Below are 22,839 nucleotides of genomic sequence, written 5' to 3' on the forward strand. Positions count from 1 at the left end.
CACTACTTAGATAAAGAATATCAAAGACAACTATTCCTGGAAGACCCACTCGCAGATCGCAGGTTTGAAACAGTGGCATAACTGGCTTAACCCAATTACCCTATACGTATTGAAGTCTAAAGGTTTCATTTGCTAAATAGGAACTAAATTCCTACTCCCCACCCTTGCCGACAACCAAACAGAGCAAATTGGTGGGGGGCATGTATGTGCTGATGAAGTGTGTGACAAGTGTAAATTCATCACAAGTACATCATTCTACAACCACTGTCATAGATGCCAATTGGGTTGGTACCGCTGCTATCATGTATTGGAGTACTGCAAAGCCAACTTCGCATGAAGAGATACACACACAAAGCTGTTAGTACATTGATCTGGCCCCAACTGTTCAAACAATCTTCTTTCATTGAAGTAATTACTTATTCTTCGGTAACTAGCAAAGCAAGAACAGCTTTATCCACACAAAGATTTATTTTTCATTTTTTCTGGAGATAATAAAAGAACATACAAAGAAGCATAGAGAACTGTCCAAAGCAAAATAGCCGTTATCTTTTATATGGGATTAAAAAAGAACCGTTATCTTTCAAACAAGTTTTACTAGCTCAGAGAGACTTTTTCTTGATAAGTGAACAGCAGTTTTTTACAGACTTAAAAACTTCACACTGCATAAGTCCATACAACGTAAATTGATTCCCATCCATCGGTTTATCCAGCAGTCTCTTCCCTGATGAGACAGCATGAACAGCAGGAAGGCATCAGAGTATGGTAGTGAGTCCACTACAATATCATCCCACCTCCTTATAGGTGAAATAAGGAAACTCCAATTACCCACCCGGATTTGAATCCAACGGTCAACATACTACTATTCTTCCACTACATGACATATGAAATCTAATTACAAAATCTCCAACTGCGTCACAGCTATTGGGCTTCGAACAACGTGAGTGCCATCAGACCAAGATAGCGATCCGAAAGCGGCACCGCTGTCGTCCAACACCAAATTCCGAGTGTCGGCCGATACCGTTACGGCGAAGCTACGCTTCTTCACAGCCTCCGAAAAGACAAGCCTAGCCGGCTTCACGCTCACCGAAACCCCTCTTGGAACGGATTCCAATTTTACTCTGTAAACCGCGTTCGCCGGCCCCACATTCGTCACTGTCCGTATCATTGTCTTTTTCGACACCCCACGCGCCGCCGCATCAAATAACGCCGTGATAGACGGATAATTTAAATTCGCCGGCGACGGTTTCCTCGCCGGACATTTCGCAACTGCTTTTGTTATTATCTGGATCGTCTTTGGCCCGTAACCGATAGAGCACAAGAAGCTCACATAGTCATCATTGGTGATGTCGTATACGAGTCCAGGATCCATTGCTCGCTCGAGATTTAAGAGCCCGGATCCGAAATCGTAAGGCGTCGATGGTTTACCGGTGGATTCATCAGTCATCGGTCGAAGACGGTTGTCGACGATGCTAGCTGTGGTCATCATCGCCGACCGAATAGCAGCGGGACTCCAATCCGGGTGGGCCGATTTGAGTAAAGCAGCGGCGCCGCTCACATGAGGGCATGCCATGGATGTGCCCGATAGAATGTTGAATTCGCTTCTTCTGGTGTCGGCGTCTAATCCGGTAGGTCCTACCGCGTCGGTCCAGGCGGCCAGAATGTTGACGCCGGGGGCTATCAAGTCTGGTTTCAAGATCTCCGGATTCATACCGTTAGGTCCTCGACCAGAGAAAGAAGCCACCACCGGTGCCGGCTTTACGCCAATAACGGTGCCGCGGAAGACAATGGTTACCGTCGGATTGGAAGACGATGAAACGTAGGCTTTGAGTTTGTCACCTTCATTGGAACCCACTGCACAGGCAGGAATGAGGTGAGCATCGCCCACAAGACCTTCGCCATTCGACGGCCCATTTGCAAGGATCATTCCAACGCCACCTGCTTTCTTGACCACCAAACCCTTTGCGACTCGGGGATTACTTCCCCGATCACAGATTACGATCTTCCCTCTCACCATTTTTGGGTCCAGAGAATCCTCCATACACAGTGAAGTGGAAAGTATCCCTGTTTTGCCAGGGTAAACCAGTGGAAACATGTTACCCTTCAGTGGTTCGCCAGAATAGAGAGATACACCTACAAGCTTCCGTCCATCGCCGAGAATTACGTCTGCAGGGAAACTACGATCGATTGTTCCAGCTCCCACGGTAGTAAGCCATGGAGCAAGATTAGTTGCAGACATAACATTAGGTCCATCGTTACCGGCCGAGCTCGACACGAAAACCCCTTTCGAAACAGCGCCATAAGCCCCGATGGCAATAGGATCAAGATAATAAGGAGAGGAAATACCATCACCTCCTCCGATGGAAATGGAAACAACATCTACCCCGTCTGCAACAGCAGTGTCGAATGCAGCGAGAATATCCGAGTCGAAGCAGCCAGAGCCCTTCCAGCACACTTTGTAGACTGCTAATCTGGCTTTTGGAGCAACACCTTTGGCGATCCCAGAAGCGTAGCCGGCCATGCTTGCCTTGAAAACGTAACGACCAGCAGCTGTGGAAGCTGTATGTGTTCCATGGCCATCTGCGTCTCTGGGCGATCGGTACTCGACACTAGCGTTAGCTAACTTGATATCGCTTGCTCCATTCAATCTCGCAGCAGCTTCATGTCCTCTGGCGAAAAACCTTGCGCCAATAAGCTTCCGATTACAGTTAGCAGCCGTGAAACGTACTCCAGACTCGCAGACACCCTTCCAGCGAGTTGGAACAGGGCCGAGATTGCGATCAGAGAAGCTCTGACGCTCAGGCCACACTCCAGTGTCAAGAACGCCAATTATTACATCGGATCCATAGTCAGAACCAGACCAGAGACCCTGCTGGTTTCGGAGGCCAAGGAACTGAGGAGAACGAGTGGTGTGGAACTGACGACGACGATCTTCGAAGACGGCGAGCACAGAAGGGTGTTTACCCACGGTAGCTGCCTGCTCAGCAGTTAGAGTGGCAGAGAAGCCATTAAACACAGTATCATAAACGTGAAGGATTTGAAGTGGGTCTGCAAAGGCAGAGCTGTACCAGTGGTAGTGAGAGGCGAAGATGGAAGGCTTGGAAGCATGGTCGACACGAAAGATAAATGTTTTAATGGTTGACTGATCGGAATTCGAATCTGATAGAGTACAAAGAGGAAGAGTGAACAAGGAAAGGAAGATGAAAAAAGATTTCCACACAACTATGGAGACAGCCATTATAGTCTAATAGGGGTTCTAGAGTGAAGAGAGTGAACTGAACTGGGATTCACAGTGTGTCTTGAGGTGAGTATAAATAAATTTATAACAAGCTTCCAGTTTAAGCTACAGAAGTTCCATTCATTAATTATTACCGTACCCTGTAATGTAATACTGGGGAAGACAAGAAAAGCTTACTTTTATCAGGAAGGAAAATCCAACAATTCATGGAGGATTAGTTCAGGATGATCAGTGAATAACTGACCTGAGACTGGATTTTATTATCCTTTTTTTGACGATTCTCGTCTTTACAGTCCCCACCTCGCTCCAACAGAGGAGTCTGATTTTGACAGTGAACGATGGATGATAGTGGTAGTTGGAAGGTGAGATTTAAGTGATTGATGAGTCAGCCCTTAACCAGCGGGAGATTTTTTTTTTTTTTTTTGGTAAACCAGCGGGAGATTTTTAATGCTTTACTTTTGCAAATTGCTGGAGCTAAAACTGATTTAAAACATATGATATTAGATTCAATAAAACCAAGAAGGGTGGGGGCCCAGTTCTTTAGTGGACACGATACTTTTCCTCTCTGCCTCGAAGACCACAGTTTGAGAGTCCGACATCTGAGGCCCTGGGCCTATACAGGTGTCCCATGGAATTTCGTCTTTATGGTTCAGTTTCCAATCCGTACAGAATGAGCACATGGTAAAGCCATGTCAGAGTCGGCATCAGTGGGCCATGTTTTTCTTTTTATTAGATAATGGTGGGGGCCTGTACTGTTCCCGCTGGCTGGATTGGACCAGTAATATTATGGCTTATCAGTCATAGCAGGACCAACTCAAACTCGAATTTATTTGTTATTCCAGTTTCTCAGCACCATTCCTCCCTTATGGCAAGCCTGAATTGACGCCCGCAATTTGCACTGTAATTAGCATTTAGCATAACATCATGATGCCCAACTAGCCCAGCTACCTTAGCCAGGCCTGAGTCCGAAAGCTGCCACTCACCTTTCTGTTTCTAGCAGAGGATCAATTCGGCTTTTTTAAAAGCCAACCTGAACCACAGCCGACCAAGCAAAAAACAATTCTATTCTACCAGAGAAGAAGGAAAGAAAAGAGAAAAAAAAACCAAGCTATAACAAAACCGAATAAGAGAGAACCATACAAATTTCCCTGACCAGACCAGTCCAAAACTGGATCTCACCATCAGGTCCATGAACAAATTACTAATTTTTCTAATCACCTATTTAACCCAAATCATTGTTTTTCTTTTGGGATATGAACCGAAATTCATTGGAGAAAAATAATCTGTCATTAGTCATTCGGAAGGATGCAACTATAATTCATCTAGGAACTTGTTTTCATGCCACCACAACCTCTCTCTGGAGAGAAATTCTCAACCACTCCACTAGCCCTCCATTTGCACAATTGTACAAATGTTTTGGACTATATAATTCTTTCAATGTATTTGGTCCATATGTTTCTAATTTAAAGTGTCAAACAAGACAAAAAGTTTTCTAATTCAAAATTTTAAAAGTAATTTCCAGAGCAATTGCCTGTGTGTGGTTAAGCTTGAAGCAAGTGGCACTGGATGTGCAGTGCACTTCACTCATGTCCAGTAGTCCTCCGGGGTATCCTTCTTTTTTCCTGTTTCCCCTTCAGATGTTCAGGCTCATCAGCAAAATTGCCCCTGGCATTTCTTCATTTTAACCTAAATGCTAGAACGTCCGCATTCCTTGAAAATTTGATAAATATGTTAAGAACAATGGCTGAGATACCATGAACAGAGGAGTTTTTGAATTGGATTCAGGGTCTTACCATTGGGTAAGTCTTGTATGGAGTCTATAGATATATACAAATCCAAGGGTACTTAGTCAACGTATGATTTTGCCAAATCTAACATTATGACTACCCTTTACCCTATATAAGATTACTTGTTTCTTCGAAGCTTAGTAATTACGTCCGTCACTCTCTCTCTCAAAATATTGGACTGGGTTCTCTTGGTTTTGGTAGTCTTGCAACCAGGACATTGAGTGGATTCCATTCACTATGGGCTTTTAGACGGAATGCAAACCAATATCGGGGTATTTTATGAATATATACCAAAACCCTATAAATGCCCCCACCAAAAAAATGGCCTTTGATTCAGTCTTGTGCAGGACGGTCACACTAAACAACTCGTGCTGTTGGATCGAAATCTCGATTCGATCTCAACTATTGATATTCAATGGCCATGAATGAAATCTCGACCAGATTCTGGAGCTGATGGTCCAAAATTCCACAGGACTAAAGCAATTTCACAAAAAATACCTAATAAGGTTATAGAAGTTTTGTGGACCCTCTTTATCTGAGGAAATTCGTTCCAAAAAATTAGTACATACATACTTCGAAAGATTTTAGAACTAAAATACACTAGGAAGAAAATAAACAATGAAAATAAAGAAAGGAAAATTTTGAAATCTATTTGATGGTGCACAATAAACAGAGTAAAAATTAAAAAATATGTTAGCCAAAAAGTTTCATACGCAGTCATGTATGGGATAGGAATCATAGGATCATGTTTTCAACAATTGGTTATATATAATTATGTTCATCTAATAATATAACCATATGCAAACACAACCATGTAAGAGAACCTTCCCCCTTTAATTTTTAAATGTTAAATTGTTTAATGAATGGTTGCAAAAGACACGAACAAAGTCAAAAAAACAAAAAAAAAAAAGGACAATCTCTCGTTTAAAAATGTTAAGACCATGAAAACGTCGCTCGTTGTGAACTTAATTGTATTCATATATCTGATGAACTTAAAACCTCAATAATATAAAATGGGAATGGTAGGTAACTTCCTGCAAACAGCAACTAAAAGAACTGTCAGGAATCATAGGAATAGTAGTTGGGTCTTCCTATTCCTTTTTCTTTTCTTCTTTTCAGTGGATTCTGATCAGTCATAAGTTTGATGAATATTAGAGAAGTCCAATCTTTAACTCTAGAAATCCATCCAACCCCAACCCAAAAAAAAAAAAAGAGAAGGAAAGAAAAGGAAAGAAGAGAAAAGAAAAGAAAGCTCTAACAATCCATCCGGAAACCAGGGAAAAGAAACAGCCCTGGTGTTTTCGCCCGAAAGATGCTGGAAGTTGTGAACTTTTGCTTTCGGCTAACACCATCCCTCCCTTGGACCAATCAAAAACCAAACAGAATACAAAAATCAAATCCGTGGACATGCTCCACAATAAGTCAGTTTATGACATCCTTTCTTTTGAAATGAATATATACTTCTGGTTCCCTATATCCAAGCTCTGATTAGAACAATTATATCTTCAATCTAAAAAGTGAGAAGAACTATCCATCCCTAACACTCTCCATCGATGTCCTAGCGGAATATCTCAAGCATAAACATGACGACGTAAAAAGAAGCAATTCATGTCTAACCTGCTAAACCCAAAAATGAGCAAGAAATCATTTGGCAACTACCCATTCTAATGCTTTGCCCCCCTTGTCTCACATCATGCCAAGCATTCAATGTCAATGGAACAGACCACTGAATTTCGATAGCTAGGTCGATACCAAAAGATAAAAAGCACAAAGTAGGGATTCCAATGGAAATCGAAAAGTAATACAGGATGATTGGGCAAGGAAGTGCTGCTCTTTATTTGAACATCTATTTGCACTTCTCAACTCCAAGCTCCAGACTCCAAAAGCAGCATAGTGAGAAACAAAAGGCAGCACAAAAGAGATAAAATAACCAAAAGATTAAAAAGAGCATTTTCTGAGATGGCTCTTCGTTGGAGAATCAAGAATCAAGGGCAAACATTGAAAGTGAAATTGAAATTGAAATTGAAGTTTAGGGGAGATATATCTACAATGAATGACGAGAAAGGGGCGAACATATGGGTATTTCCTCCGTCCAACCACGTTTTTCAGTTTACAACAACAACTACGTACTGGAATAAGAAGGGGGACATGAAAGAAAAAAAAAAAAAAAAAAGGAAAACCGGAGTTATTGTGAACATACCGTGTCAATTGACCGGAGACGGTAACTATTGAAGATTGCTACGGGAATCTGACGTTCCAACTGCAGCGGAAGCAGTTCTCTTCTTCCTCTCCTCTTCATACTCAGGATCGTCTGTTGGGAGTTCAAACCTGCAGACAGGGCAAGAATTCCTCGAATCTAACCAAGGCACGATGCAGTTACCATGGTAACCATGTCCACAAGGCAATTGCGTTGCTGTCTTACCTACTGACACTGATTCTTTACAGATCGCGCACGCTAAAACCTCATCATCTGGCGTGACTTCTACCGTCTTCAACTCCGAAACAGCTGATCTCGCTGCAGGAGGAGCTCCTCTCCTCGTTCCTCCGTCGCTGTCTGCCAGGTTCTGCAACACCACCTCGAATCCCGCAGCATCGACATAATCCTCAGGATTTCCGATATATCCATCCGATTCAGGCATCTCCATTCGCAATTCGATTGAGTTGTCTTCCAATCCCATCAGGATCTCGGACCAATTGAGTAGTCGGTTCCTGTTCCGGTCGCTTGTGGCACGAGAAGCAAAATCCCTGATGCGAAGCCTAAGGATATCCCGGCGCCTTCGACGCCGATCCCCTTCATTTTCATCCCGATCACGATCGTATTCGTCTTCCCCAGTCTCATCATCAGATCGACGATCAGCATCGGTGTTACTAAATTCAAGCTCATCTTCATCGTCATCGTCGTCGTTGTCCCATCCATCAAGCTCAATCCGGAGAAAATCATCACCTTCCGTCGTCGAAGGCGGCGGAAACAAAGGAGGAGAACGAGGAGGAGGAGCGTCATCGTCACGAGTTGACTGAGCAATCACCCGCAAGACTTGGAGAAACTGCTGGCTGAAGGAGGGCTGTAGGGTGCGAAAGTTGGTCGGAGGAGTCGGCGGCGAAGCTGGAGTGGCGGAAGCGGTGATGGATTCCTCCTCGACGAAGCCATTCTTGCACTCGCAGCAAATCAACTCGGTTAAGTTGGTTAGGGTTTCAACCGAGACTAGCTTTTCGCAGGCGTGACACCAGTATTGTGAAGACGGAGTCTGCGGCTGCTCTGGCTCCGCAGGGCTTGGTTGAGGCGAGGTTTCGGCCATGTGAGCTGCAGTGGAGAGACGACCAAGAAATTCCTTCACCAAGGAAGGCAGAAACCGAGCGAGAAAAACCAGGTATACTGACAAGACACTTTAATACGAATAGGATATCATGTAATTGAATCATGACCCAGGGGTGGACGAAAGTTTCAACCTCCCACCCTTCCACAGATCAGATGGTAAGCATGGTTGCCTTGTACATTCGGAAACTAACAGATTCAATGTTTACTTGACACGTGTTGTCCGTTTGGCAAGACTAAAATGATATATCATCTATACGTTACCGTTATGTAATGTGACAGGAAATTTCACGAGCAACTACCGAATAATGGAATCGGGATTATATACACCACGTCTTCGTAGTAAACGGCATTTCGCACATTGTGTTGAATCCACTGACGGTGAAAAGACGGCAAAGGTCATACCTGATGAGATCCTTTTTCTGTTGAAAATCCGCTGATTGCGTGGCATGTGTCATGAAAAGTGTTTTTCTTCTTTTGTAAAAATGGAATGTGCATTTGAAGTTTGGCTTCTTTCCTTTACTTTCCTTGGCTGAAATTTTCAGCCTTCGTTTTAGCCCATCCTTAATAAGGCTTGTTTACCAAAAAAGGAATGTGCATTTGAATTTACGAAATATATTGACTCCACCACCTACACTAAATTAATCTCGGATTAAATTTAATGCGTTGGTTGATTAGATTATCTTTCACCTAAGGGTGAGAATGTGAAATCAAGATGTGCACAAAGTAGGAAAAGTGGTGCATTTTTCAGTCGCAATGTGAATGCCTTTGTCAAAAGCTGGATCTTGTAGATCTTGGGTATCTCTAAAATGAAATGTACGCTATGTAGCTGGGCAACAGTCTCTTGCAGTCTCTTCAATGAGAAAGCCAAGAGTAAGAATCTCAATTTTCTTTTAAGAAAAGCTAGTAAGCACTTTGCTGATGGAAGGTTGCATCCTTATCTTTCGCAGGAATAGAGGTCTTCATTAAATTTGTGTTGCAACACTTGTCAGTTTACCATGTACAATGCTTCTATTTTTCTAAATCTTTCTGCAAACAAATTGATTCCATCTGCCAAAAAATTTCACATGGTAATCCGAATAAAACCAAGCGCTTACCCTTATAAGATGGGATAAGTGTTGTTATCCCAAAGCTGTTGGAGGTCTGGGCTTCAAAATGATGGAATATATTAACTTTGCCCTGCTACTCAAATAGGGATGAAGGCTTCTTAATGAGCCCAATAGTCTCTAGACCATAATATTGAAGGCCAAATATTTCCAAAAACTTCTCTTTTTGACCCCAAAGAGCAAAAAAATAGTGGCTCATGGACCTGAAATAGTATTAATAGTATCATCCACAACTTGAGGAAATGGTGAAAAAGATAATTGATAATGGAACTGAAACCTCTTTTTGGGTTGACCCTTGGCTCTCTGATGGGAATTTGATTGTGCAAAAATTCAATGGTGTTCCAGTGTGGGCACTTGAAACAACGATTACTCAAATGATAAGAAATCTGGAACTCAAGAGAGAGTTTTCAACTTTTAATCTTCCTAATTCTATTTTTTTTCTCCATATTTTGCTAACATCTTTTAATGATAGGTGTGTATTAAAAGTCTCTTCCAATGACAAGTTCTTTGCTAAGTTGGTGGGGCAAGCATTGTGAAAACAAACATAACCAACGATTTGCAATCTCTTCAAACATTGGTGGAATTTCTTCTGAAAAAATGCCCTTTCACCTGAGATTTAAATATATTTTTTGGCATCTATTGAATGCTGGATTGACAATAAAGTTTGTTCTATTCTGATGGTTGGAGATGGACATTGTCTATGAACCATGCAGAGATATGGTAGAGACTCTATGGCATATCTTCTTGTCGTGTAAATGGGTTAAAAGGATATGGGCAGCTGGAACCTTTGGACTTCGAACACAACATCTGAACAATGAATCTTTTTTGCATTTATGTGCCTCCCTGTTAGCTGACACATAGCTTGACAAAAAAGCAATTCAGTGGTTTTTCTATGTTTTTATTATCATTTGCAACTTTTATGGATATAAAGGAATTATGTAGTGTTCAATAAAAATAGACCTACTCCATATAGGGTTTTGAATAATATATGTTGATGGACAAATGAATTTCACCCGAATGTTGTTATTGAGAATCCTCAATCAATACCCATCACTCAAGGTACATCTCATATGCCGAGAGAATTATTTACAATTTACTCATCAATTTTATGTTGTATAGGGGTATCTAAAGGAGCAATGATTTGAAGACAGGACATATGGGCAACAATGATTTGATGAGAGCCACTCTTTTTGCGATAAATGAGAGGTTGGAGATAGCAAAACAAACGAACATCTCCATCTCAAAGATCTGGTGCAATGATGAAAGAATTACTAGGGGGGGGGGGGGGGAAAAAAAAAGAAAAAAAAAAAAAAAAAAAAAAAGGGGGGGGGGGGGGGGGGCCCCCCACTACTCCCAAAATCTCCAAGGGGGAAAAAAAAGGGGGCCCCCGCCCCCCCCGGCCCCCGCAACAAACGCCGCAGGCATCTAAATCCTAGGACTGGTTTCTTTATCTTCAAACCCCTCCGCCTTGTTTATATTTTATTTTACTTTCTGCATTGTATTCTTGCTTTTAATCTTAGGAGTTCTAATGGAATAGCAGATCTCTTAGCCAGGAAGGCCCTTTCGGTTTCGGGCCCAAAAGAATGGCCGATTTCCACGGAGTTGTTGCTGGTATTTTGTGCACTCCCACCCCTTGCCCGCCTTGAATAAGATTGTTGTTAAAAAAAAAAAAAAAAAAAGTGGTTTCCTTCTTAATGAATAAATTTCTCTGTCATAAAAGAGAAAAGAGACAATCAAATCAACATTGTTGTTGTAACCACTACAATGATTTTTTTTTTTTTGGTAAAAAGATTGAAGGACATCTATAATTGGTAAAAAGCATAGTATTCAAACCCACGCCAAATTATTTTTCATTCCCACATTGTTTCTTTAATTTACATAATGATATATTCAACCAGGAAAAAATAAATTTGTATATGTTGAGGAATGTCATATCAGCTTCTATTAGCTTGATGATAATAAACATGAATTACTAATAACTATATTGAGTTATGTATTGTTAATTCAATTTGAGAGCAAGTAGACTAAATCCAACTCAACGTCGGATGCCCAAGTCAAGGCCAAGATCAAGCTAAGATGGACATGAAATCTAAGTTAACATGAGCATGAAGAATGAAGTATAAGAATATTCAAGAATATAAACTCAAGTTCAAGTAAGAAAACTTAGCAAATTAGGGCATATGACACATCCTTACACATACAAATGTTGTTGTATTCGTTTTCATCAAAATCATGTGTATCATGTCATGTTGTTGATGTTTATTTGCAAATTTGTTTAAGTTCAATTTATTGCTCAATTATATTTAAATTTGCATACTTATCTTATTTTTGCAATCAAACAAAAAAATTGGATAAATTCACTAGTTGCAACCTATCCACCCCCCCTCTAGGTTGCTTTAATAATATAATAATATATTTTATCAGTAAATTATGTTAAATTATGGTTGGATAATTTTATTATTCGCATATTATCCTTGATCTATTGTGATTTTACAATATTATCCCTAGTAAAATAGAATCCTGATTTCCATCGTCTTTCTTCCTTCGTGAGTTATTTTCTCTTCCTGACCAATTGGACATAGTTTTGGGTTTCTATGGTTTTTGCGAATTATCTTAGAATATCCATAAACAAAAATTTCCAAAAAATTAAATATCAAGACATGAAATAGCGTAATCCTTCAAAACAAAAGGTCCCCCCTTTTTTCCCCTTTCTTTTGGTGAAAGTTTACTCTGTCGTAAGAAAAGGTAAAACAATATGAGAGTCCAGATCAAGCTCTACTTGGGTATTGTGCAACACCATGCAATCTACGGTCTAAATCAAAACTTATGGTCAAGATAAAGTTTCGTAGATTCATTTCAAAGTTAAACTTTACCAAAAAAAAAAAAACTCTTACGTGAACCGAGGTAAAATGAGTGGTCGAGATTTTGTTTTAACCAAATAAGTTTTGATCTGAGCGTGGGCTGCACGGTGCTGCGCATTAATTGCACAACATTAAAACAATTAGTGTCAATATCACCTCTCTGTCAAAAAGGAGAACATAGTTTTCCCATGACACTTTTTCACTACATATTTTGTGTGGGCCTACGTAGAACCCACTAGAGATAGTACCTCTCAATTATTTTATCAATTTCAGACATGGCCCTACACAAAAAGTGTGGTAAAAACAAAATCCCAATGAAGAGATGATTCAGACTCTAAGATAAGGGCATAATGCCTTTGAAATCTTTGGATTTTGTCTCTCTTCTTTTCCTGCCAATTGCAGCAACTTGATAGCTTTTCTTTTGGAAAAAGAAATATATCATATAAAAAATTAAGAAAATATTTTTGTTTAATAGAAAGGAAAATGCAATGTTTTTTACGGGAGAAGAAACCGGTCCTTTTAATGTCCTAAGAAATCAATTATATTTCATAGAAAAACTTTTACTGAAAGGTAAAAAATATAAGAAATTCAATTTTAGTTTTCTTTTAATATTTCACTAGTAATCAAAACATGGAGAGAATTTTCTGACACATAATTGAATTGTTGAAATTTTTATTTTAAAATATGATTATCTTCTTTTAATAATCGTGATTAATGGGGTTCAGTTTAGGGAACGAAACATCGATTGTTTCGCTCGGTCGCGACCGAGCGAGGAATTCGCCGAGATTTCGGCGAGATCTCGCGGCAACGACTGACGGTATTAGCCTCTCAGCTCTTTCTTTTCCTTTCTTTTTCTTCTTCTTCTTCTCCGGCCTTGCTACCCACCTCGGCTCGGGGATGTCTCTTTCCTCTCTCTCTTTCTTCTTCTTCTTCTTCTCCGGCAGATAGCTGGCTGTTGCCTGCTACCCATCTCGGACTCAGACGGTAGGGAAAAAAGGAAAAAAAAAAAGTTTTGAAGTTCGCGAAAATCGTCGATTTTCCGGCAATGTGAAGTTTCGCGGAATTCTTGGTTTCGCCGGAAAATCGCGATTTTCCGGCGAATTTGTTGTCGGTTTCGGCGTCAATCTTATTTCCCCCCCGGCGAACCGGTGCGATATTTCCAAATTCGCGAATACGTTCCTTGGTTCAGTTCTATTTTAACTAATTTACTAAAAAAAATCTTAGCTGTTAGAGGATCTGGATCCTCACCCCGTCGGGGTTGCATAGAGTGCTCCCCGACGGGTTCCTGACCACAAAAAACGTGGGGCCCACGGATAAAATTTAAAATTTTCTTTTTTGTGTTTTTCCAAAAAGTGTTTTCACCGTGGGCCCCATTGCTTTGTGTGGTCAGAAACCGTCGAGGGAGCTGATCCGGACTCGATCAATTAACCCTCCCAAAACATGACCAGGGTTGTATTTACTCTTTTATTTTTATTATTTATTACAAAAGTTAAAAAGAGGTAAAGCCAAACCACGAAGCTGAATCTTTAAGAATCCATGGAAGGATTCTAGCTTATTGCCAAACCAACCACTATTATCCCCTTAAACTAAAGATGTCAACCACTTGGATTCGTTGTTTTCTATGGATTTGATTCTCAACATCTTGCTTGCTTCCATCCCTGAGAGAGACTCATGGCTTATGTCTCACTTTCAAAGCTTACCAATTCACGCCCAAAGGATGCAGTGATGAAATGGTATTCTAGAAAAGGAGAAGATGATTAAAAGCAATTGGCAAAACACACAACACATGACCGACAAGTTTGAGTTGATAGGGTAGAATAAGCAAACCCTATCCTTTGTACAACCAATCCCATTATCTCCCCTAAGGTTGGTTTTTTTTTCCTATTTGAATCGGACAAGAAAAATGCCCAATTCAGTTGAGTTTGCTGGTTTCTTGTATATGTGATTTCAACCATTGTTAGTTGGAGGAAAAAAATGTTTCCAATCTTGATCCCAAACTGTTGTTAAGACTCAGTACTGATTTAACGTATCACACAAGAGTTTGTTACGAAGTCCAATTAGTGGTGGCTGGCTCATCATGTCAGCTCTCACAGTAAGCAAAGAGAGATAACCCAATTCGATGGATCCACCTCACCTTCCACCCACTGAATCTGAACCAATGTATCTCAAAAGCCTCTTACCCAGAAGAAAAAAATGTATCTCAAAAGCCTCTACCCAGAAGAAAAAAATGTATCTCAAAAGCCAAGTCATGTATTTCATACTCTTAAAGTCATGTTCTGGGTCTTAAAATATTTGGAAAAACTGAGGCAGAGCGTACCACAGAGGGGAACGGAATCAGGGATGGTCCACGCACTAACAAAAGTAAACTCTCTATTAATGAGAAATCGTGAGAAATTGAAGAGAGTGAAAGAAGCTGGGATACATTCAGATGACACTTTTCATGCAAGTTTTTTTTTTTTTTCACTTGCTCATGGGAGTTGAACCTAGCTATTTGTGTATTGGTACACATTTTTGAATATGTTCATGCACTCCTGATGCTAATGCTAAATCCAAGTTAAGATTGATCCCCCCTTGCATTCAACACTAAACACTGTTAGACCAGTGTCTCGATTTTCTTTCAGATTGTCTTTTTCTTTGGCTTTTTTTTTTTTTTTTGGTAAACTTTCTTTGGCATTTTAAGAGAGGTGTTTCAAGACATCGTTTACAAGTATACTTTTTGATGACTAAAATCAAGTTAGAATCATGGATAGTAACTTGGATTTAAAAGACTTTAAACCAATTAGAACGAAAAAATGATATTCAATTTGTAAATTTGGTCATGATCGAGTGGACAATAAGATGATCATGAAATTTGATGATGAGGAGATTTTTTTAAAGATATTGTATGTTTTAGATATTTTAGTTCAATCATCATAAATAAAAAATATAATATAGAAGATATTTCTTAAATAATTAAAATATGGTGATGAAGTGGAAAGGCTAAAATTTGGTATGATTGATATATTCCTTCAAAACTCAAAGAAAAATTGTATATATAGAACAACTAAATATATTGTATGGTGTAGAGTATTAGGTTATTAAAAAGCATCATATAGATAAACTAAGAAGAATAAAAGAATGAATAATCATATTAGAACTTATCTATGATAAGCTCTGATAAGTGAAAAATTATAAGAAAGTCGTTTGAGGTAGTACCACCAAGCTTAATGGCAAAGTTCGGTATGTCGACCCGTGTTGCCGTGTTGGACCCTGGCGACACGGCGACTCAGGCGACATATCGCCCAAAATCGCTCGACTTCTGGTTGGTGTTCACGCCGAAATCGTTCTTTTTATAAACTCAGCTCCTCCCACAAATTCTCTCTCTCAACCCCATTGACGACGTCCTCTCTCTCTGATTACTTTCTTCTCTTCATCACGATCTCTCTCTTGATCGCAGATCGGAGACGAGAGAGACATATTTCTGTAGTTAAGCTCGATCTATCAGTCTTTGCAGCGGAGATTTTGTGTTAATTTGCAGAGGAACGAAAGTGAGGTCACCGGATTCATCTTCCACTGGAGCGTGGAGAGCACCAGAAGCTCCATCCTCTGAATCGTTTTGGCCTCAAACACATACTTCGATTCTTCCACCTGATCAGAAGGGATGGACCAAAACCCAGGTACGCGGTAACTGTTAAATCTGTGATATTGAAAAGAAGAAAAAAAACGAGCTTTAAGACATTGTTGAACTTGGGAGTTGGAATTGCGTACTTGCAGGTCCAACAGCAGAGGCAATTGGGTTTCCTGACTTTCCTCCACTTTGGCGGCCAGGGAGAGGCAAGCGACGGCGGCGAGCTGAGCCATCCAAGGCTTGTCTTCGGTGGCCTTCTGCGGCTGTGCCCTCTCACTACCGTTCTTGCAGTCAACTACATCGATAGGTTCCTCTCCAGCTTCCATTTCCAGAGAGACGAGCCTGTCAAGGAGGACACCGAAGCTAAGGAAGTTGCCGTCGTCGGCGAAGAAGAAAAATTAGCCGGCCATGAAGAAGGAGAGGAGATCAAAGTCGACCGTCGGTGATATATCGCCGACTTTTGGTTAATTCGGTGTCGCTGGGGGGTGTCGTGTAGCCCCCCAGCGACATGACGATTTTTCGCCTCATGTCGGTGATATACCTTGCTTAATGGAGGCTTTTTTAAAAAAAACAGAAGAAGAAGAAGCTCCTCGAAAAATAATAATCAATGTAAGATCCCATTTAATTGGAACATTGACATCTTTCTTATTGTTTAAAAGGACGTGTCATTATAAATATTGTATGCCTTTTTTAAGTATTAGAACAGGTACTTTGCTGTTAAGCATTAGAACAGGTACTGTGCTGTGACTTAGGGGTGTAAATGGATAACCGAAATCCGCTCCCGAATTCGCATCCGCATCCGTTTAGAGGTATCCGAACCGTCCGATTACTAATAGGATGCGGATATGGTTTCCCTTTCTATCCGGTTATTACCGTCCGATAAAATTATCCGATTGTTACTTTTTGGTTTGTTTTCTTATTTTATATATTTTTCTTGAAATATTGGTATTTTCGGTTTTGCTAATAACTACTAAAGTTGTTAAATTTTAAATTTGAAACCTAACCCTCATAATAAAGTGGTAAAGATGTTCTAGGTGCGAAACTTGTATTAATCTATATTCATTGCCTTTGATATTTATTCAAGAAATACTTCCGATTATCTCCGAATCCGCTCCGATAGGATATTATCCGAATCCGTCCGAATATATGGATGCGGATTGGTATTCCCTTCCGTCCGATCGTCCGTTTACACCCCTACTGTGACTAACAACAAGCATAGATCATTAACAATTAAACCTAATTAATGAAATGAAAAACAAAACTCGGATGGATTAAGAAAAGCTGACAAAGTCAAAGATTGATGCATACACACTACCAGTTGGATGTAGAGTCTACACCGACAAACAGATACTACTTTGATTCTCTCCTCTTCTGTAGTCTGTACAACAACAGTTGATCGTGTTTCCGTGTTTATTTTATTATATCCCTATATCTCATTGTCTCATTTCTCTAATACGATAATCACATCGAAACAAACGTAACGCCGTGGAGCTTGGAGAGAGAAAGAAATGGCGGTTACACAGAGCTAGAACCGAAGGAGTTTCTTATTTATCGAATTTTATTTTCCTTTCTGAGATTGAAGAAGCCAGGGGATCTATCTTCTAGTACTGTTTTCCATTCTTCTTCCATAGTATATGCAAGTGTAAAGAGTTTTCCCCTCTTTTATTGAATCAGAGAATCTACAGAGGAGCAGAGAGGGGCTGGTGAGCTAGGTGAAATCGAACCTGAGACATAGGAGATCGAACTGCAACACCGTGCCAGCAGATTCCCCCTCGACATCTCTCAACGGTTCGATCACGACACAAGGCATGCGTGGCGGCCTTCCTTGAGACATCCCAGGTCAGTGTACCTATCAGGACCGCTCCGACGAGGATCGTCGATGCTATTAGAACAAATCCTGCGGCGAAATTTCTACCAGACATCACGCCGTATGCTTTGATTGCCACGATCACCACCAGGTAGAGACTCGTCAGATTCGAAAAAACAGTATCAGAGATCCCCATACCTCTCTGTATCTCTCGGAATCAGGTGAGAGCGAAAAGGTTTTTCCTCTTCTTGAAACTGAAAAAGGAAGGTTAGGTTCCTGTCGCTTCCTTGAAGTGTAAGTCAAGCAAAGCGTGGAAGCGGAAATCGCAGTCTCTACAGGGGACAAGATAAAGATGATGAATGAGCTTTTAAAGCTGTAATTAATTGCGTCTAGTAAAGGAATGTCGGGTGTTGGGAGGCGCTTAATCGTTGCAGGTCTGATCGATCGATTTGATATGATTGAAGGAAGGGAAACTGCTTGAAGGTGAATGAGATCGAGAAGATAAACAGAGAGCTGATTTAGGCGGTTGGTTAGAAGTTAGAACACGAAAATCTCAGCGGATGACTGTGTGCTCGAAGCCTCATCGCTTCATACTGATCTTCCAGGATGGGATGGGATTGAGGTTTTATTTTTGGCTTTTTACATAACATTTATCCCTTTTTATATACTGTTCTTGGGATATTTAAGGTACATCCCAAGTCCATGAATGTTTCATGTGTGTGACTCGTATATCGTCATATCGTAGGTTTGCCGATAGCCACGTATGCAGCACGGATTCCAAGTCTAGCAGACGTGGCTGTTCTAGGATTCCTCGTTGGGAGGTGGAGGTGGGTCCCCCCCCCCCCACCTTAAGGCTAAAACCAGTTGACTGGGCATAGGGGATAGTAAGTCCTTTAACTACTTTGCTTCTAATTCTGTGGGAAGCAAAGTATTCTAAGAATTCCAGTGGCTGAGGCTTGCGCCACAGTGGCAGTAACTGGCGGGTCTGGTCAAGTCAATCACTAACTGTTATTAGTTTCTCGGCCTTAACTTAGAACTTAGAATTACTGTTCTCGGATTCGGATCCGGATTTGATGACTCGGAGCACCGGATTCTGGATGCGTAACACACCCGAGCGCCTCCTCCGGTCAAATGCGTGCCTTGGAGATGATTTTTTCTTTTATTCATATTATAAAGGGGAAATTTTGATATTCATTTATATTATTATTTTGAACGAAAAATGATATTACCAGTTCTACCCTTTTCGTACATAATTATTAAACCCTTTCCCATTTTTAATGTACGTTTTGTTTTATAGTGACTTGCTTTTAAGGATAATATTTTCCATTCACAAATGAACTTCTTTAACCGACACCCCTATTGGCGCATTTGGATTTGTCAACTAATTTTACTTGTCCATTGTCTTGTAATTTGTTTATTCTATGTATGTATTTTCTTTAATAATGGTATATGCTCACGCGTGAAAGGTAATGTTGTTAGGTTAGTGATAAAAATCACTTTTGTCTATTGGATTCTAATTTAAACTTAGTGGGTCTCATCTTAACTTATTATTAAAGATATAATAGATTTCGATATCATTAAGAGGCACTACCGGAGGTAAATGTGATGAAAAAAAAAGAAACAAGATTGAGTTTTTTGGGTCTTCTTCTTCTTGGGGTTTTGCAAGAAAAGAGTTATTTCTTGGTTTTTCTTCTCCATTGTTGCGCTATCGAAGTTTAAATTTGGATTGGAGAATTTTCTTCAAGAGCTCGAAAGTCGAAATGTATTTTCAAATATGTTTGAGAGGTGGTGTGACTGGGTTGAGGTAACATTGTATTATTATCAAATTTTGTACTATTTTAAATATTAAAATAGTGGAATCTCTTCCACTCGATATTGTTAGTTCTAAACATTTTGGGTTAGTGAACCACATAAAAATCTTTTGTATTCTTTTTATTCTATCTTTTATTCTTGTTGTGGTTTGTTGTTATTTGTTTTGCGATTATTTTCAACTTATTTATACAAGATTGTTAAATTATTTTTTATTTTAGTGATTTATTCTATTACCGGATTCCTTGGATTAAGTCTTGGCTTGTACAATGTTAACTTTATTAATCCATACATTGATTTTTACTTGAACATGATATTTTTGTAAATATAATATATTAAATTTTCTATCTTTTTTAAGCTTATCTATAATAGTTTGAAGTATATTGTATGCTAATACTCCATGTTTATGTCTCCCTGTCTTCTTCCGTTTGAAGGATAAGGAAGTCATTTCAAAGAAAGAAAAAAAACACACGGAGGTGATAGTTGAGTGGTTAAAATCTCAAATTCCCATGGCGAGTTATTGGGTTTGCATCCATCCGGCAGTACCTAAATTAGTAATATCCCCCCATATAAACTCGTTGGCTACAAAAAAAAAATTATATTACTAACACGCCCAATATCTTGCCTTTTTATGTGACATTCTTGATTTGTGTTTGCTTATCCTTTTTACCATAGAAATATATGTGCTCACTTCTATTCTTTATCTTATACGAGAAACATGCATGTGTGTCTTTTATTTTCTGGATTGGTTGTCACGCATAGCAAAAAACTAAAGGCCAAGCCGAGATGAAGAGGGTAAAAAATGTCAACCCAGGAAAAAGAAACCTTGAACCATGTAAAGTAGTTTTGTACTATGTTGTGTATTTAATGAGGCTCAATTTAAGTGAATGGATGCTAGATTGGGTTAGGCTAGTATAAACTAATTTGGACCATCCACCCACACAGAGTTAAAAAAATTTCAATCCACACATCTAATCGTGTGACATGCATCCATTGTAAAATTAGAATCCTTCGTTTTTTTAGTAATCAATCTAAAATAAATCAATCCATTTGAAACTTGCTTTCTTTTTCTTTATTTTTTCAAATTTATTGTTTCCTATTTTTTCAAAACCCTAAAGATGAATCTTCCTTTGTCTACACTCTCTTTCTTCTTTAACAGTCATTCCTTCTTTATCTTTCATATATATCTACTTGAAAAAATTCAAAACATTACTTATTTATTTTGCTTTTTTGGGAAGAAAAATTAGTAAGAAATAAAGAGAAGTTACTTAAGTCTTAGGGTTGATCTTCAAATCCAAATCTTCTCTCTTTCTTAAATGAAGTGCAGATGTGGAAGAGGGAAATAACATAAGTGGAGATAGAGATAGCAAATTTTCATGTATTAATTGGAATTTTAAAAAAATTCAAAATATTGAAAAATATCGATGGATTTTCTTTTTGGTAAAAGTATTGGATCCTATTTTAGATTAACTTTTCTTTGATAATTGGAGGTGGTTAATTTTACTTTAAATTAATTAGCAAAACAAAAGTGAGAATTATGTTTTGGATTGAACATATCACACAAACACAATGTGAACTGGAAAATTTTCCAAAAATCATATGGGTGAAGGATCATGACTGATTTAGGCCTTAAAAAGGTAGTCTTGTTTTTATTACATATTATCAGAGTACATTAGTTCCTGAACTGAAGAAAGTGAACAAAGACTAAAAGCAAACAGAAGAAGAAACGGAGAAAGGAACGTTCCTTAAATCTCTCTAGAGAGGTGGTAAGAAAAGAAAAGGGCAGCAATATCCTTCTACCATTAGTGTTGCTGTAGAAATTACGAGAAATAGTGTCTACTTGGCACGGTTTCTGATGACTTCGATACCCATCTCAGTAGGGTCAGTCGCCTGTACTTCGTAGTGAACACCTTCAAGCACTCTCCTCAATCCATATTTAGAGGTTGCATAGAGCATCTTCGCTCTAATCCTCGATGCTGGTGGAGCCCTGAAATTCACAATTCCTCGTATCTCAGTATGGTCAGAATTTAAGTTTCTTGCTCTTCTCCTCTGACAAACAGAGAATAAAGAATTTGGAGAGAGAAAAAAACCTCTAAAAGAAAATTCCAAGCTCATTTATATTTATTAAAATACCCCTATCCAAATGGTAAAACACTAAAAGTTGATTTGTTCTCCCGCTGGGCACGGGTCTCAGACAGCAGAGCGGTGGAAGCGGTGGAAGTGTACGATGAAGAACACATAAGATAAGAACAAATGAAGGAGACAAACCATGCAATGAAGAAGATCTTGCTTTTCCGGCAGTTATCGACGGTGACAAAATCGAAGTCGAACACAGCATAGCGGCAGTCGTCGTCCGGCAGGGAAGCGGCGAGATCATCGTAGCTCTCAGCGGGGCCACCGACTTTGTCTACGGTGACGAGCTTAGATCCCTCGTCGATCTTGAACACTATGTAGCGGTGCTCCTTCTTCTTTTTCATCTCCATGAACGAGTTCCTGCACTCTTCTGTTACCCACATTCCTGTGATCGCCTGAAATTCATTAACCAACAGATCCACAATTTATGTTAATAATTTGAAACTCCTCAACGCAATTTAAGAAAGGAAATTCAACAGAATCTATATATATCCATGTGTGAGAAGCGTTCAGAAATAATTTAAAGGAATCGAGAAATGAAATTAATGAAATGTGGATCGATCACCATCTCAAACGCCATCGCCATGCTTCGTAGTCTTGTTCTGAGTTACTGTTGCTGGATTTGAATGGAAAGAGTTTTTGAGTTGAGAAAGTAGAGTGAGAACTGGTGGGTAATATAAAGGGTTTTAGTTCTTGAAAAAGCCACTCACTTTCGCTCAATTTACGAATTTGTCATCAACCAGATAAGGGGGAATAAACACATACAATTAAGCCAAATGACGAATTGATCATGTACTGTGCACCGTAATTTCTTCTTTTGATGAACGAATCGGTCTTATCTTGGATCACGAACTTTCAGTCCTTGATTCCCTTACCCTATGGATTTGATTTCATCGAGGCTCTTTGCGTGAAACCAAAGCTGGTGAAACAATGAAGAAAAGAGAGACGTAAGAAATGAAGTAAATTCGTAGAAGAAAATCTCAACAAGCAAGAGAACAGAAGAGGTAATTAGGGAATTAAAAATTTCTCGTGCGAAACAAACAGGAGAGCCAAATGAGGAAAGCGTGTTCTCTCTCCATTTCGGATTGGTTTTGGGTCATGAAACGACGTTAAATTTTTCAGAGTCCAAGAGAATCTCGAAGTCTGAAGCTAAAGCTGTAGTGGAATGAGCAAGCAGCCAA

General features: G+C 39.6%; 2 protein-coding genes and 1 pseudogene across 2 annotated transcripts; all 3 read right to left on the reverse strand.

Moving 5' to 3' along the window:
* Positions 1–346: 346 nt before the first annotated feature.
* SLP2 (subtilisin-like serine protease 2) lies at positions 347–3,590 on the reverse strand. The gene has a single exon (XM_089151879.1). It carries the CDS (start codon positions 3,233–3,235, stop codon positions 893–895), a length of 2,343 nt encoding a protein of 780 aa, XP_089008005.1. The 5' UTR covers positions 3,236–3,590; the 3' UTR covers positions 347–892.
* A 104-nt stretch (positions 3,591–3,694) lies between these two features.
* LOC149017546 (E3 ubiquitin-protein ligase CIP8 pseudogene) lies at positions 3,695–8,394 on the reverse strand (annotated as a pseudogene).
* A 12,740-nt stretch (positions 8,395–21,134) lies between these two features.
* Positions 21,135–22,782, reverse strand: LOC149017547 (actin-depolymerizing factor 5-like). The gene is made up of 3 exons (XM_089151881.1): positions 22,224–22,782; positions 21,794–22,053; positions 21,135–21,512 (listed from the first exon to the last, which is right to left on the reverse strand). Exons 1-3 carry the CDS (start codon positions 22,242–22,244, stop codon positions 21,362–21,364), a joined length of 432 nt encoding a protein of 143 aa, XP_089008007.1. The 5' UTR covers positions 22,245–22,782; the 3' UTR covers positions 21,135–21,361.
* Between the last annotated feature and the right edge of the window lie 57 nt (positions 22,783–22,839).

The sequence above is a fragment of the Hakea prostrata genome, chromosome 4 (assembly GCF_041222555.1).
Source record: "Hakea prostrata isolate BN-2017 chromosome 4, UWA_Hpros_2, whole genome shotgun sequence".
Classification (NCBI taxonomy): domain Eukaryota; kingdom Viridiplantae; phylum Streptophyta; class Magnoliopsida; order Proteales; family Proteaceae; genus Hakea; species Hakea prostrata.